General features: G+C 39.5%; 1 protein-coding gene across 1 annotated transcript in view; it reads left to right on the forward strand.

Annotated features, from left to right (window-relative positions):
* Window positions 1-12,922, forward strand: part of NDRG3 (NDRG family member 3) — a 73,566-nt gene that overhangs the window by 39,755 nt on the left and 20,889 nt on the right. The window contains 2 exon segments of the mRNA XM_005868470.2: window positions 522-608; window positions 3,785-3,841. Coding sequence (XP_005868532.1) covers window positions 522-608; window positions 3,785-3,841 — 144 coding nt within the window.

Consider the following 12,922-nt stretch of genomic DNA (forward strand, 5'->3'; position numbering starts at 1 on the left):
CATTTACCCGATATGCTATTCCATACATAACCCTATACTGTATACTTTATGAATCAATAAAAAATTTACAATTTTTAATTATAAACCTGTGTTTTCTATCAAAATTACTTCTTGCGTGAATTTTGGGACACCCTTTATATGAATGCGAAATAGCCAGTTTAAGCCTCATCAGCCCCTTATGCCAAGTAGTTCCAAGGGCACTTCCCCCAGCAGGGAAGACCTACCATGAGCTAATCAACTGCAGAGATACCGAGTGCCTTCTTCTGATGTAGAAATCTATGTCTCTCCCATAGATCCTTGCAGGGCAAGATTATTTGACAGCAATTTAAGAAACTGGTTTTCCAGGTGCTAAGTCAGATTTAAAGAGCTATTTTTCTGAATAGCCTCCCTTATACCTCTCTGAAGCCTTACTTTCAAATCTGCATTAAGGCATAATAAAAATTAATTAACCGTGCTCCATTATTTTTGGAAGAATGCTGGGAGTGGAACTTTCATACTATTGTCTTTGTCGTCTTTTTCAGCTCAATTATCCAGAGCTTGTGGAAGGCCTTGTGCTCATTAACGTTGACCCTTGTGCTAAAGGCTGGATTGACTGGGCAGCTTCCAAAGTAAGCACCAAATGGTATCTGTTGGCTTATCTCTTGGTCCCTTCTCAAAATGACTTACCTGTTTTATTTTTATTTTTTTATTGAGGGATATACAGTTAAGGGCAAGAAGTTTTAAATACACAACTTGATAAATATTTACATTTGTAATCACACCCAATCAGTATGCAGAATAATTGCAGCTCTGTTCTTAATGCTTCCTCTCTTTTCCCAGAATAACTGTTACTCTGACTTCTATCACCATAGATTGGCTTTATTTATTCTTTTTTTTAAAACATATTTTTATTGATATCAGAGAGGAACGGAGAGGGAGAGAGATAGAAACATCAATGATGAGAGAGAATCATTGATCAGCTGTCTCCTGCACAACCCCTACTGGGGATCGAGCCTGCAACCAAGGCATGTGCCTTGACCAGGAATTGAACTGTGACCCCCCTGGTTCACAGGCTTGAACCTGTGGTTGCCTCCTGATGCTCAACCACTGAACCACACCAGCCAGGCAAGCTTTATCTATTTTTAGACTTCATATAATAATAATAAAATAATGTATTCCTTTGTATCTAGTTTTTTATTTTTATTTTTAATTTTAATTCAGAGAGGAAGGGAGAGGGATAGAGAGTTAGAAACATCAATGAGAGAGAAACATCGATTAGCTGCCTCCTGCACACTCCCTACTGGGGATGTGCCCGCAACCAAGGTACATGCCCTTGACCGGAATCGAACCTGGGACCCTTGAGTCCGCAGGCTGACGCTCTATTCACTGAGCCAAACTGGTTAGGGCTGTATCTAGTTTTTTAAATTCATTATTGTTGGTCTCATTTATGTTGTGTGTAGCAGTTCTTTTTAATTGTTGTTTAGAAGTCTGGTATGTGAATTGTTATGTGGTTACTATGAATAAAGCTCCTGTACACATTCTTTTATCTGTCTTTCATGGACATACATATTCATTACATTTGGATCTGTATCTAGGAGTGGAATTGCTGGGTCATAGAGCAATTGTCTGTTTAGTTTTAGTAGAAAACTGCCAATGTTCCAAAGTATTTGGCCAATTTACATATCAGTAATGCATGAAAGTTCATTATTCCACATACTCCCCAACATTTGATAGTTTGTTTATTTATTTATTAATTAACTTATTGATTGGTTTCAGAGAGAGAGAGAGAGAGAGAGAGAGAGAGAAAGAGAGAGAGAGAGAGAGAGAGAGAAACATTGACTTGGTTTTCCATGTACGTATTTATGCATTCATTGGTTGATTCCTGTGTGTGCCCTGAACAGGGATTGAACCCGAAATCTTGGCATATTGAAGATAGTCCTTTTAATTTTTATAAAAGATGGGCAGTTTTATTTGTAATATTAATTTGTTTTTATATGATATCCAAAAGCAAAATAGCTTTCATTATTAAACAGTTTTTAATTGTAGCATCTATTAAATTTTAAGCTGTGCTTATGGGTAAATAAAACTGTTGTTTTTTTGGGAGGGGGGTGGTTTTGTCTTTTTTAATCCTAACCTGAGAATATGCTTATTGATTTGAAAGAGAGACACACATCAATGTGAGAGAGAAACATTGATGGGTTACCCCTCATATGCGCCTCAACCCGAGATCGAACACGTAACCTGGGTATGTGCCTTGACCAGGAATCCAACCCGCAACCTTTTTGGTGTACGGGACGACACTCCAACCAACTGAACCATGTGGCCAGGGCAAAACTGGGTTTTAATTTGTATTTCCCTAAGGGCCCATGATGTCAAACACCTTTTTAAAAATTTACTGGCCATTTGAATATCATTTTATGATGTGACTATTCAAATCTTCTACTCTTTTTTTATTAAATTGGGTTGCTGATCTTTTTCCTATTGATCTATGAGAGTTTCTTGCATATTCTACATATGAATCCTTTGCTGGGTGCATGTAAATCTCTTCTCCCAATCTGTAGTTTACATTTTCACTCATTATTGTTGTTAATCCTCACCCAAGGATATTTTTCCAATGATTTTTTAGAGAGAGTGGAAGGGAGAGGGAGAGACAGAGAGAAACATCAATGTGAGAGAGACACATCGATTGGTTGCCTCCTGACCAGGGCCAGGGAACCTGCAACCGAGGTACATGCCCATGACTGGAATTGAACCCGGGACCTTTCAGGCTGATGCTCTATCCACTGAGCCAAATTGGCTAGACCACATTTTCACTCTTTTAATGAGTGAAATTAATGAATGAGTCACTCTCTTCAGTGAACCCAAATAGTTTAACCTGTGCTAAAGATGTGTGCATTGTCACGTTAGCTATCTGAAAAATGAAGGTATTTGCTATCTAGATAGAATTCTATCTAATATCTCTTAGAGATAGGAAGCTACAGGATATGCTAATGACCTTACAAATATAAACAATCTCAACAACAACCAGACAGATAAAAGGGATAAGTATTGTTTTGAAGTGGAAAAAATTAGGAGAAAAATGTTGAAAATGCAAGAACATTCAGTAAACATAGCAGTTTCCTCTCACTCCCTGAAATGAAGACAAACAAAAACTGAAAGAAAGAAATTTGTTTCTGTCTCTTGGATGGCTTGAGAGTGGTTGTAAGTCAATTTTTATTATCCATAAATCCAGTGTAAATACAAAAGTACAGGCAGGAATGAAGTAACTAATAGCTGTGACTTCTTGGTCTTAAATTTTCCAAGAAGTTATGGCCCCATTTCTTCCAGCTGCTAACTTCAAATAAGATTATATTATTACTCTGGAAGACACTTCATTTTTTCCTGACTTGTTCCTTGTTTTCATGTGTATTGAAAGCACCATCTCATGAAAAATCTGTGAGCCCGGCTGGTGTGGCTCAGTAGTTGAGCGTCAACCCAGGAACCGAGAGATTGCTGGTTTGATTCCCAGTCAGGGCACACGCCCGGATTCCGGGTTCAATCCCCAATAGGGGTTTACAGGAGGTAGTTGGTCAATTATTTTTTCTCATCATTGATGTTTCTATCTCTCTCTCCCTCTCCCTCTTTCTCTCTCTAAAAATAGAAAAAAAACCCACATATTTTAAAGAAAATATGTGACACTGAGTTGTGGTTTTGTTTGTTAGAGAATAATATATATATATATACAGTACATTGCACTGATTTTAAGTGGACAGCTTGATAAATTTGTTCATATACTTACACCTTTGACACAGATTTTTCTTTTTAGATCTCGGGCTTGACAACCAATGTTGTGGACATTATTTTGGCTCATCACTTTGGGCAGGTAAGTGCCTATTCCAGGCAGGAGAGCTATGTTTATTGGCTTGCATGCAAAGAAGGGGTTTACCTCAGGAAAGAAGGGGTGGCTTAGAATTCACCTGATCCTAGTGGTGACACTTCCAGTGCAGTGTGAGATGCATGTGACCCAGGAAAGTCCAGTTTTAAGAAAAGGTAACTCAATGCCACATGGCTCTTGGCATTTGGAGAGAGATGAGTGAAGGCAGCCCTCTCACCCTCCCACACACTTGTTCCCTGTAAGCAGCATGCCATCTGTAAATGTTTGACAACATCACGTGCCTCACCAAACATCTTTAGAGCCATAAGTAGGTCTGGGAAAGGCTTCACAGAAATAGAAATTTCAGAGAAAAAAGAAACATAGAAATGTTAATGCTAAAAGAACCTTAGAGGTTGTCTTGTTCAATTCCCATGTTTTACTGGTGAGGAAACTGAAGTCTCCAGAGGAAATTACATGAATAACAGAGAGAAGGGTCCCAGTTCTCTTTTCAGAGAGAGAAGTGAATTGAAAAATACAATTCTGACAGCAATTACAGTGTGTGTTTTTTCTACACCACCAGCAATTCAACTTAATTATGACACTATCTGCCTGGAGATATCGTCAGATCTCACAGGTTAAGGGATCAGTCCTGCAAGACTGCACTACCGCCCCTCTTCACCCCTACTGCAGACACCAGACACAAGTCTAGGTTGTCCCCCATGCTTTTGATGGACCAGCTATAGGTCATAGGTTCCAACAACCCCTCCTTGAGTTCAATTAATTTGTTAGGGCAGCTCACAGAACTCAGAGAAATATTTTAGTTTCTTGGTTACTGGTTTATTTTTAAAGGATATATATAACTCAGGTATAGTCAGGTGGAAGAAATGCATAGGGCATGGTAAGTGGAAATTCCATACCTTCTTCAGAACTCGCCACTCTCTCAGAACCTCCACATGTTCACAAACCTGGAAGCTCTTTGAACCTTGTCTTTTTAAGGTTTTATGAAGGCTTCATTGCAGTTGTGATTGATTAAATCATTTGTCATTATCTATGGAACTCGATCTCTAGTCCCCACCTCTCTCCCCATAGGTCAGGGGGTGAGACTAAAAATTGACTAGATTGGTTTCCCTGGCAACCAGCCCCCATCCAGAAATTACTTAGGGGCTTTCCTAGTCACTTTATTAACATAACAATACACATTACTTGCTCTTTTTACTTCTGAAATTCCTAGGGCTTAGGAGCTCTGTGCCAGGGACAGAATGTAGACCAATAATATGTTTCTTATTATAAATCCCAGTATCACAGGTGACCTAGGAAGGAGTGAGGGAATAAAGAGCAATAAGGTTGGAAAACTGAGGTATCTGGAATGGGGAGATGAGAAAAAATAAGAGTAATGTACTCTCAACTGTAGTCTCTGTGTTGGAAGGAAAATGGTAGATGGGGAGAAAACTAGCATTACTGAGTACTCATTATGTGTAAAGCACTTTGATAAGTACTTTAAGGTACAAACTCAGTTATTTTTCACATAGTTCTATTAGATTTATTTTAAGGTGGAGAAACTGAAGGCCAGAGAAGGAACATAACTTGCCACTATTATCCAGATAGAAGTGGTTTGAATCCAGGTCAGATTAACTCCAAAGTTAATAATCTTTTTCTTTATTTTTTAAAATATGTTTTTATGCCCTGACCGGTTTGGCTCAGTGGATAGAGCGTTGGCCTGCGGACTCAAGGGTCCCAGGTTCGATTCCGGTCAAGGGCATGTACCTTGGTTGCGGGCACATCCCCAGTAGGGAGTGTGCAGGAGGCAGCTGATCGATGTTTCTCTCTCATCGATGTTTCTGACTCTCTATCCCTCTCCCTTCCTCTCTGTAAAAAATCAATAAAATACATTTTAAAAAAATATATGTTTTTATGGATTTTAGAGGGAGAGGAAGGAAGAGGAATAGAGAGATAGAAAAATCTATCACTGCCTCCTGCATGCCCCGTACTGGAGATTAAGCCTGAAACTTGGGCATGTGCTCTGACTGCATGGGTTCACACTCAATCACTGTGCCACACCGGCTGGGCTTTCTGTTACTTAGAGTATATTTTATCAAAGTTACAAATTTACATATCTTTTAGAGTAGAGAAGTTCTACAGAGTTTATTACAAAGGATCTGCCACCCATTCTATTTTCTGCTTCTTAGATTCTTTTGGCTGTTTTGGGCTTTGCCTCCATATCCCTTTCTTTTTAGTTGAAGTATAATTTACATAAAGGGAAAAAATCATAAGTACATCTCATTGACTTATATACATACTAGAGGCCCAGTGCACAAATTCACGCACCAGTGGAGTCCCTCTGCCTGGCCTCCAGGATCAAGCCGAAACTGGCTCTCCGGCATCCCCCAAGGGGTCCAAGATTGAGAGAGGGCGCAGGCCAGGCCAAGGGACCCCACTGGTGCACAATCAGGGCCAAGGAGGGACCACCGTGGGAGTGCTCCAGGGCATGTCCAGCCTATCTCCCTCAGTCCCGATCTATCGGATCGATCGACGCTCAGTCCCGATCCCTGGCAGCAAGCTAACATACCAATCAGAGCATCTGCCCCATAGTGGTCAGTGCACATCATAGTGACCGATTGACCGGTCGACTGTCTGCCCCTGGTGGTCAGTGCACATCATAGCAAGCAGTTGAGCAGCTTTAGCATATCATTAGCATATTATGCTTTGATTGGTTGAACAGAGGACCAGACAACTGGACAGTTAACATATTATACTGTTATTATATAGGATACTCTTTTTTGTGTGTGTGTGCCCTTGACCGGCACAAACCTGGGACCCTTCAGTCCCTAGGCCAACGCTCTATCCTGTGAGCCAAACTGGCGAGGGCTATAGGATACTCTTATGTTACCACCACCAAATCAAGATATAAAATATTTTCATCATCCCAAAACGTTCTCTATTACCTTTTCCTACTCACTAATACCCCTCCCCAAACAAGTTATTCACTATCCTATTAGCTCTAAAGGTTAGTTTGCCTGTTCTTGAATTTAACAGGCAGTTGTGGACCAGTAGTTTTATTGCTAGCTTTACCCAGTGGCCAGATAAGTTTCTATTGAATGAGTACAAAAAATTTTTTACATAAATGTTAAAGGCACGCTTTAAAATTAAATACCCATTGCATTTTGAAGTTATTTATTACATGTTCTTACAAGCTAATATCTTTTTAAAGAATTCTCGTGATTGGCCACAAGCCTTAGAACAGAAAACACAAGAATTCTCGTGATCTGTCCGCAATGTGTAATATGAATGGAATCACAGTGTGCACTAGTCTGGATCTGTCTCCTTCTTTAATATATTGTCTTTGAGATTCATCCATGCCATTCTGAATATCAGTAATTCTTTTTATTACTGTGTAGCAGTCCATTGTGTTTCAGTACCACAAATGTTCCTATGAACATTTGGGTTATGTCTAGTTTTGTTTGGGGCGTGTTGTTAGTAATGAATAAAAAGCTGCTATGAACAATCTCATACATCTCTTGTTGGATATATGCACTCAATTCCCTTTGCCTACCTCTTTAAATATGCATATATTTCCACTTGTTGAGTTTTTAGCTATAGGCATTTTCTTTTGGCATTCCATTATGGAAGATGATTTTTCTCTCCTACTTACTTGGCCCCGTGACACACATTTGTATTTCCACCATTCCATCCTCCCAATGTAACATAACTTGGATTAGATCAATTTCTAGTATTTACACTGTCATCCTATGAAAATATTATTCAGTGCTGAGCCATGACTGCATTCTTTTTCTGTCCAGCATTTCTTCTTTACCAGTTGATGGTGTTAAAATTTATAAATAAAGGACATGGGAGGGACACTGCAAGGTGACAATGGGAGGAAAGCACTTCCTTTCCAGGGTCTGGCCCTTTTGTTTTTAATTTAGTACATAAGTCAGAGTTCCCTGGTGACACCTCAGCAGTCTTCAGGTCACACTTTCCATCCTGTGGGCTCTTTCTAATGAGGTCTGGTTAGGAGACAGCAAGCACATACTTTGAGCAAAGAAAATTTAAATAAAATATTGTTAACTACTAAAAGATGGTTAATTTCTCAGAGGGGTAAAAGAAGACTCCAAAGGATCTAAAAGTAGCTGCTACTTCTATGCTGAGGGAGCGTGGACACTGAAGGAACTGACTTAGTTGAGCCTCCACCACCAAGTTGGAAAGTCATGCTTCTTTGAAGGAGGCATGGTTTCCACAGAAAACACAGCCAGCCACTAGTGAAGAAATTCGCCAGAGTATGAGGGCCATAACTGGTCCCTAGAGCCACTTACCATATGGGGGAGACATTTGTCTAAAATAAGATCTGAGCTGCTATACAGAAACTGCAGTTGGGTGGGGAGAGTGTGGACTGAGGGTGTGACTACAGCTGGTCTGTGAAGGTTCCTGACACCTTAAGCTACTGGCCTCTGTGCTAAATTTTTTAAAAAGGACTGGCAGAGGGAAAGTGTTTATGCAGCCTATCTTCTGTATTACGAAGAATTGGAGATCTGAGGTTGAGAAACCAGAAATTGATTAACTGTCACAGGTGCCCTTCCCAAATGGCTACTGATCCCATTGGCTGGCTGTCCACATTTAGTAAGGGTGGATCACTAAACGGCCTGTTTGCAGGTGAGGCTTATCACTGTGGGTGATCAGACTGGGCCATTTCCTTGGGGAACACTAATGTCAATACCTTTATTTATTTGTTTTTCTTACTATCTCAGATATGCCTCAAATTTTAATAAGATGCCCTATACACACATTTGCTACTAAAAATTGAAATAGCACATCCAAAAATTTGTTACAACTCAAATAATAAACAATAAAGTTTATAGCTAAATCATAATTCTCAATGATAATATCAGAAGGATCTCCATGTAATAGGCAATAACTACAGCTACATGTAGATCTTTGGCTTCTTGATTGAATCTCAAGTTCCCTCTCCTCTGGGGTTTTTTTAAGCAGACACATGGTGTGGTATGTCATAACTTTAATCAGCCTTTCCATCCTTTCTTTCCAAACACTTGCCACGATCCTCACTCCCCGTCTTCTCTTGTAGAGCATGACTTGACTCAGCCCCCAGTCCAGACCCCTTTAAGTTTTTTTCTCTGTCCTGCTTTTGGGGTGAACATTTTGGTGGAAGGGAAGGGAATTTGGTACTAGGGTTGAGAGATAAGTTACTAAGTTTCTTTGCTAGTACTTCTGAGACAGCTTGAGTGCCAGCTGAATCTTCTTCACCAGGCATCTGAGAAAACTCTGGGGTCAAGGGTGGGTTAAGCTTCTTTGGTGCGTCCACTGGAAGTCTAGTCACAGCCTGAAGTTCCTCCTAGATTCTGTCCCCAAAGAGTTCAAGCAGAAGGTGATGCTCAAAACTCAAATTGCTACAATGTAGCCCAGAAAGAACCGCATAGCCCAGAAAGAACTGCATAGCCCAGAAACAGCGAGAAAATCCCAAATTCCAACTTGATGTCGATACCTTTAGATCTTTTCTGCAGGATTAATCAGATTCCTCAGATAAACTTTGAGATTGCACGCCTGACACATTAGTATTTTTGCATCCAAATGCAGAAAAAGACAGGGCCTCAACATTCAGGCTTTAAACTTTCACTAAACCCTCCTGTTTTCAGCTTGGTATATCACCTACTACCCAAGCCTGTAGTCTACCAGATCAAGGACCTTGTATTTAATTATTTCTAGCGAATAAACCTAAATACAATGAATTTTTGTATATTGGTCTTATATCCTTCAACCTTGCTGAACTAATTTATTAGCTTGACCTCTTTTTATGAATTCCTTAGGATTTTCTATATACAAAAACATGTCATCTGCAAATAGACTTGGTTTTACATCTTCCTTTCCAGTATGGATACCTTTTATTTCTTTTCTTGCCTAAACAGAACTTTCTAGGCCATAACTAGAACCTCTGGTACAATGTTGAATAGAAGTGATGAGAGTAGATATCTTTGTCTTGTTTCTGATCTTAAGGGGAAGTATTCAGTCTTTCATTATTAAGTATGTTGTTAGCTGTGAGCTTTTCATAGATGTCTTATATTAGGTAGAGGAAGTTCTCTTCTGTTCCTGGTTTATTGAGTCCTTTTATCATGAAAGTGTGTTGGGTTCTGTCAAATGCTTTTTTGTGTCTATTGAGATATATGTGTGACTTCTGTGCTTTATTCTTTTAATATGGTATATTGTTACAGAAGACCGGAGAAGATCAAGCAACGCTTAGAGAGATGGAGTTACATTTATTATTATTATTATTATTATTATTATTATTATTACTAGTAGCCCGGTGCTACTAGTTGGGGGGGTGTCCCTCAGTTATTAAACATTTATCCGCATAACACTGACTGACCACATTGGTGGCGGTGGTGGTGGTCTTGTCAGAATGTGTTATATTATGCAGATGAAAATCTATTTAAACAGATTTAATGTAGATATTTTCAAAGATGGAAGAATTGTCCCTGTCAACTATTTTAGTTGATTCATATCTTCACTAATTGTCATCATTGCAAAGTTTTCAGTCCCCATATGGATTGCTGGATATAATAGGTCATGCGCTGTCCCTGTCCTTTGTAGCCTTTGTTACCTTAAGGACTCTAGTTTTCCATTTATATGTTTAAGTACCAACCTTACCGGCTTAAAAATGTAAGCTTTTAACACTGCTCTCTCTGTTCCGTATCCTTCCGATAAAAAGTGGAGTTGGGTTGCAGCACAGGAGAGAAATTCAGAAGGGGAATATTGAAGTAATGACTACAGTAGGAGAAGAGGGAACCTGTTTCCCTGGCCACAGGCGTTGGCGCCCTGGACCACAGGGCTGGTAGCTTCTCTGGGCGGCTTCTTCTTCTGGGGCTTCTTCTTCTTCTGTGCTTCCAGGGAGGGTAGTCAGTTATGTGTCATGCAAACATAGGCGTCACCCATCTCAGAAGCCGGGTGCGGGTCAGGGAAGCGCCGGCCGGGGACGCTGGCGGTGGCCGCTTCCCTGCCGCCGCACTGGGCTTCTGCGGTCACCAATTGATCACCGCAGAAGCTGAGTGCGGGGGCAGGGAAGCGGCCATCTAAGCCCAACTTGTGCCTTCTTGCAGTCGGGGGCCCCTTCCCCTGGCTGCTGGCACTAGTTTTCCTCCGGCAGCAGGAACCCAGGCCTTTGCTCTTCGCCGGTAGGGACCCTCGCAGCAGGCTTCACTCTCCGCTCCCGCTGCCCCGCTCGGCTCCCGGGGGTGGATCCCGGCCACGGTGGCACGGAGGGCTGCTCCTACCCAGGGCCAATGGGCTTTGCTCCATCACTTGGTGCCGACATACGCAAATTAGCCGCTATCTTGGCTGGCGATTAATTTGCATATCTCGCTGATTAGCCAATGGGAAGGGTAGCGAAGTTATGGTTAATTACCATGTTTCTCTATTATTAGATAGGATTATTATTATTACGCACGGGCCCAGAGAAAAATGTCTCTACAATTCTGGGTGAAGTCACACAGGAAGTTTCCTCTACTTATACCTTTTCACCCTCTTTGTCTCCCAAATATGGGATTTTTTGGTCCCCTTTGCAAGTTCTTAAAGAGCCCCTATGTGCTGGGGCTTTGAGACCTCAACCAAAGGCTTGGCCTAGCGCCAGCACTGATAACTTCGTCTGGGGAAGGTTTAATGGCCTCTCTGAAATGGGGAGTAGTCTTATTTTCCTTATTATTTAAGCAAGCAAGCATTTACAGAAGCCAAAATAGCGGGGTTAAAATTTCAAACAGCAGTTTTTATATAAGATAGATGCTTCAATATTACATTTATTTATTTTTTTTGGTATGTTGAACTAACCTTGAATTCTTTGGATAAATGCTGTTTGTTCATTGTGTATAATGTAATCCTTTTTATGTTGTTACATTTGGTTTGCTAGTATTTTTTTGTGTGTGTGTATCTGTATTCAGAAAGAATATCCGTCTGTAATTTTCCTATGATGCCTTTGTCTGGTATTAAGGTAGTACTTGCCCATATAGAATGAACTGAAAAGTGTTCTCTTACTTTTTGTAAGAACTTGGGAAGAATTACTGTGGATTCTTCTTTAAATGTTTGGTAGAATTCACATTGAAGCCATCTGGACCAAAGCTGTCTTAATGGAAAGTTTTTATGTTACTAATTTAATCTCTTGTTATAGATCAAGTTACATTTTTTTTTTCTTCTTTAGATGGGTGGTTTATATCTTTCTAGGAATTTGTTCATTTCATCTAGGTTATCTAATTTGTTGACATGTAATTATTCATAATAGTCCCTTAATAATTATTTTTATTTCTGTAAAGCTGACAGTAATGTCTCTTTCATTCCTGTTTTTAGTGATTTGAGTCTTATCTCTGTTTTTGCTGGTCAGTCTTAGCTGACCAACTTTTGGTTTCACATACTTTTCTCCATTCTTTTTCTATTCTCTATTTTATTTATTTCTACTCTAATCTTATTCTTTTCTTTCTTTTGTTTGCTTTAAGTTTCCTCTTCTTTCTATAGTTTCTGAAGGTGGAAGTCCAGTTATGTATTTAAGATCTTTTCTCATTTCACTCTATTATAGTCAGAGGATATATTTAATGTTTCATTGCTTTTCAAATTTATTAAGGCTTATTTTATGTCCTAACATATGGTCTGTCCTAAAGAATGTTACATGTACACATGAAAAGAATATATATTCATTCTGCTGCTATTAAGTAAAAGATCCTATAGATGTCTGTTAGGTCTGGTGATTTATAGTGTTGTTTAATTCTTCTATTTTCTTGTGATCTTCTGCCTCATATTTTATCCATAATTAAAAGTGGTATATTAAAGTTGCCAACTATTATTACTGATGAATTCTCTGTTTCTTCTTCATTTCTGTTTGCCTTTGCTTCATGTATTTTAATTATGTAATTTATTTATTTAATCAGACTGTTCCATGTATCCATGCCTCTGTTTCTATTTTGTTAATCAGTTGATTTTGTCCATTAGATTCTACATATAAGTGAGATCATTTGGTATTTGTCTTTCTTTGACTAGCTTATTTCACTTAGTATAATAATCTCTAGGTTCATCCATGCTGTTGTAAAGGGTATGAGCTCCTTC

The sequence above is a fragment of the Myotis brandtii genome, unplaced genomic scaffold, assembly GCF_000412655.1.
Source record: "Myotis brandtii unplaced genomic scaffold, ASM41265v1 scaffold27, whole genome shotgun sequence".
Taxonomy (NCBI): Eukaryota; Metazoa; Chordata; class Mammalia; order Chiroptera; family Vespertilionidae; genus Myotis; species Myotis brandtii.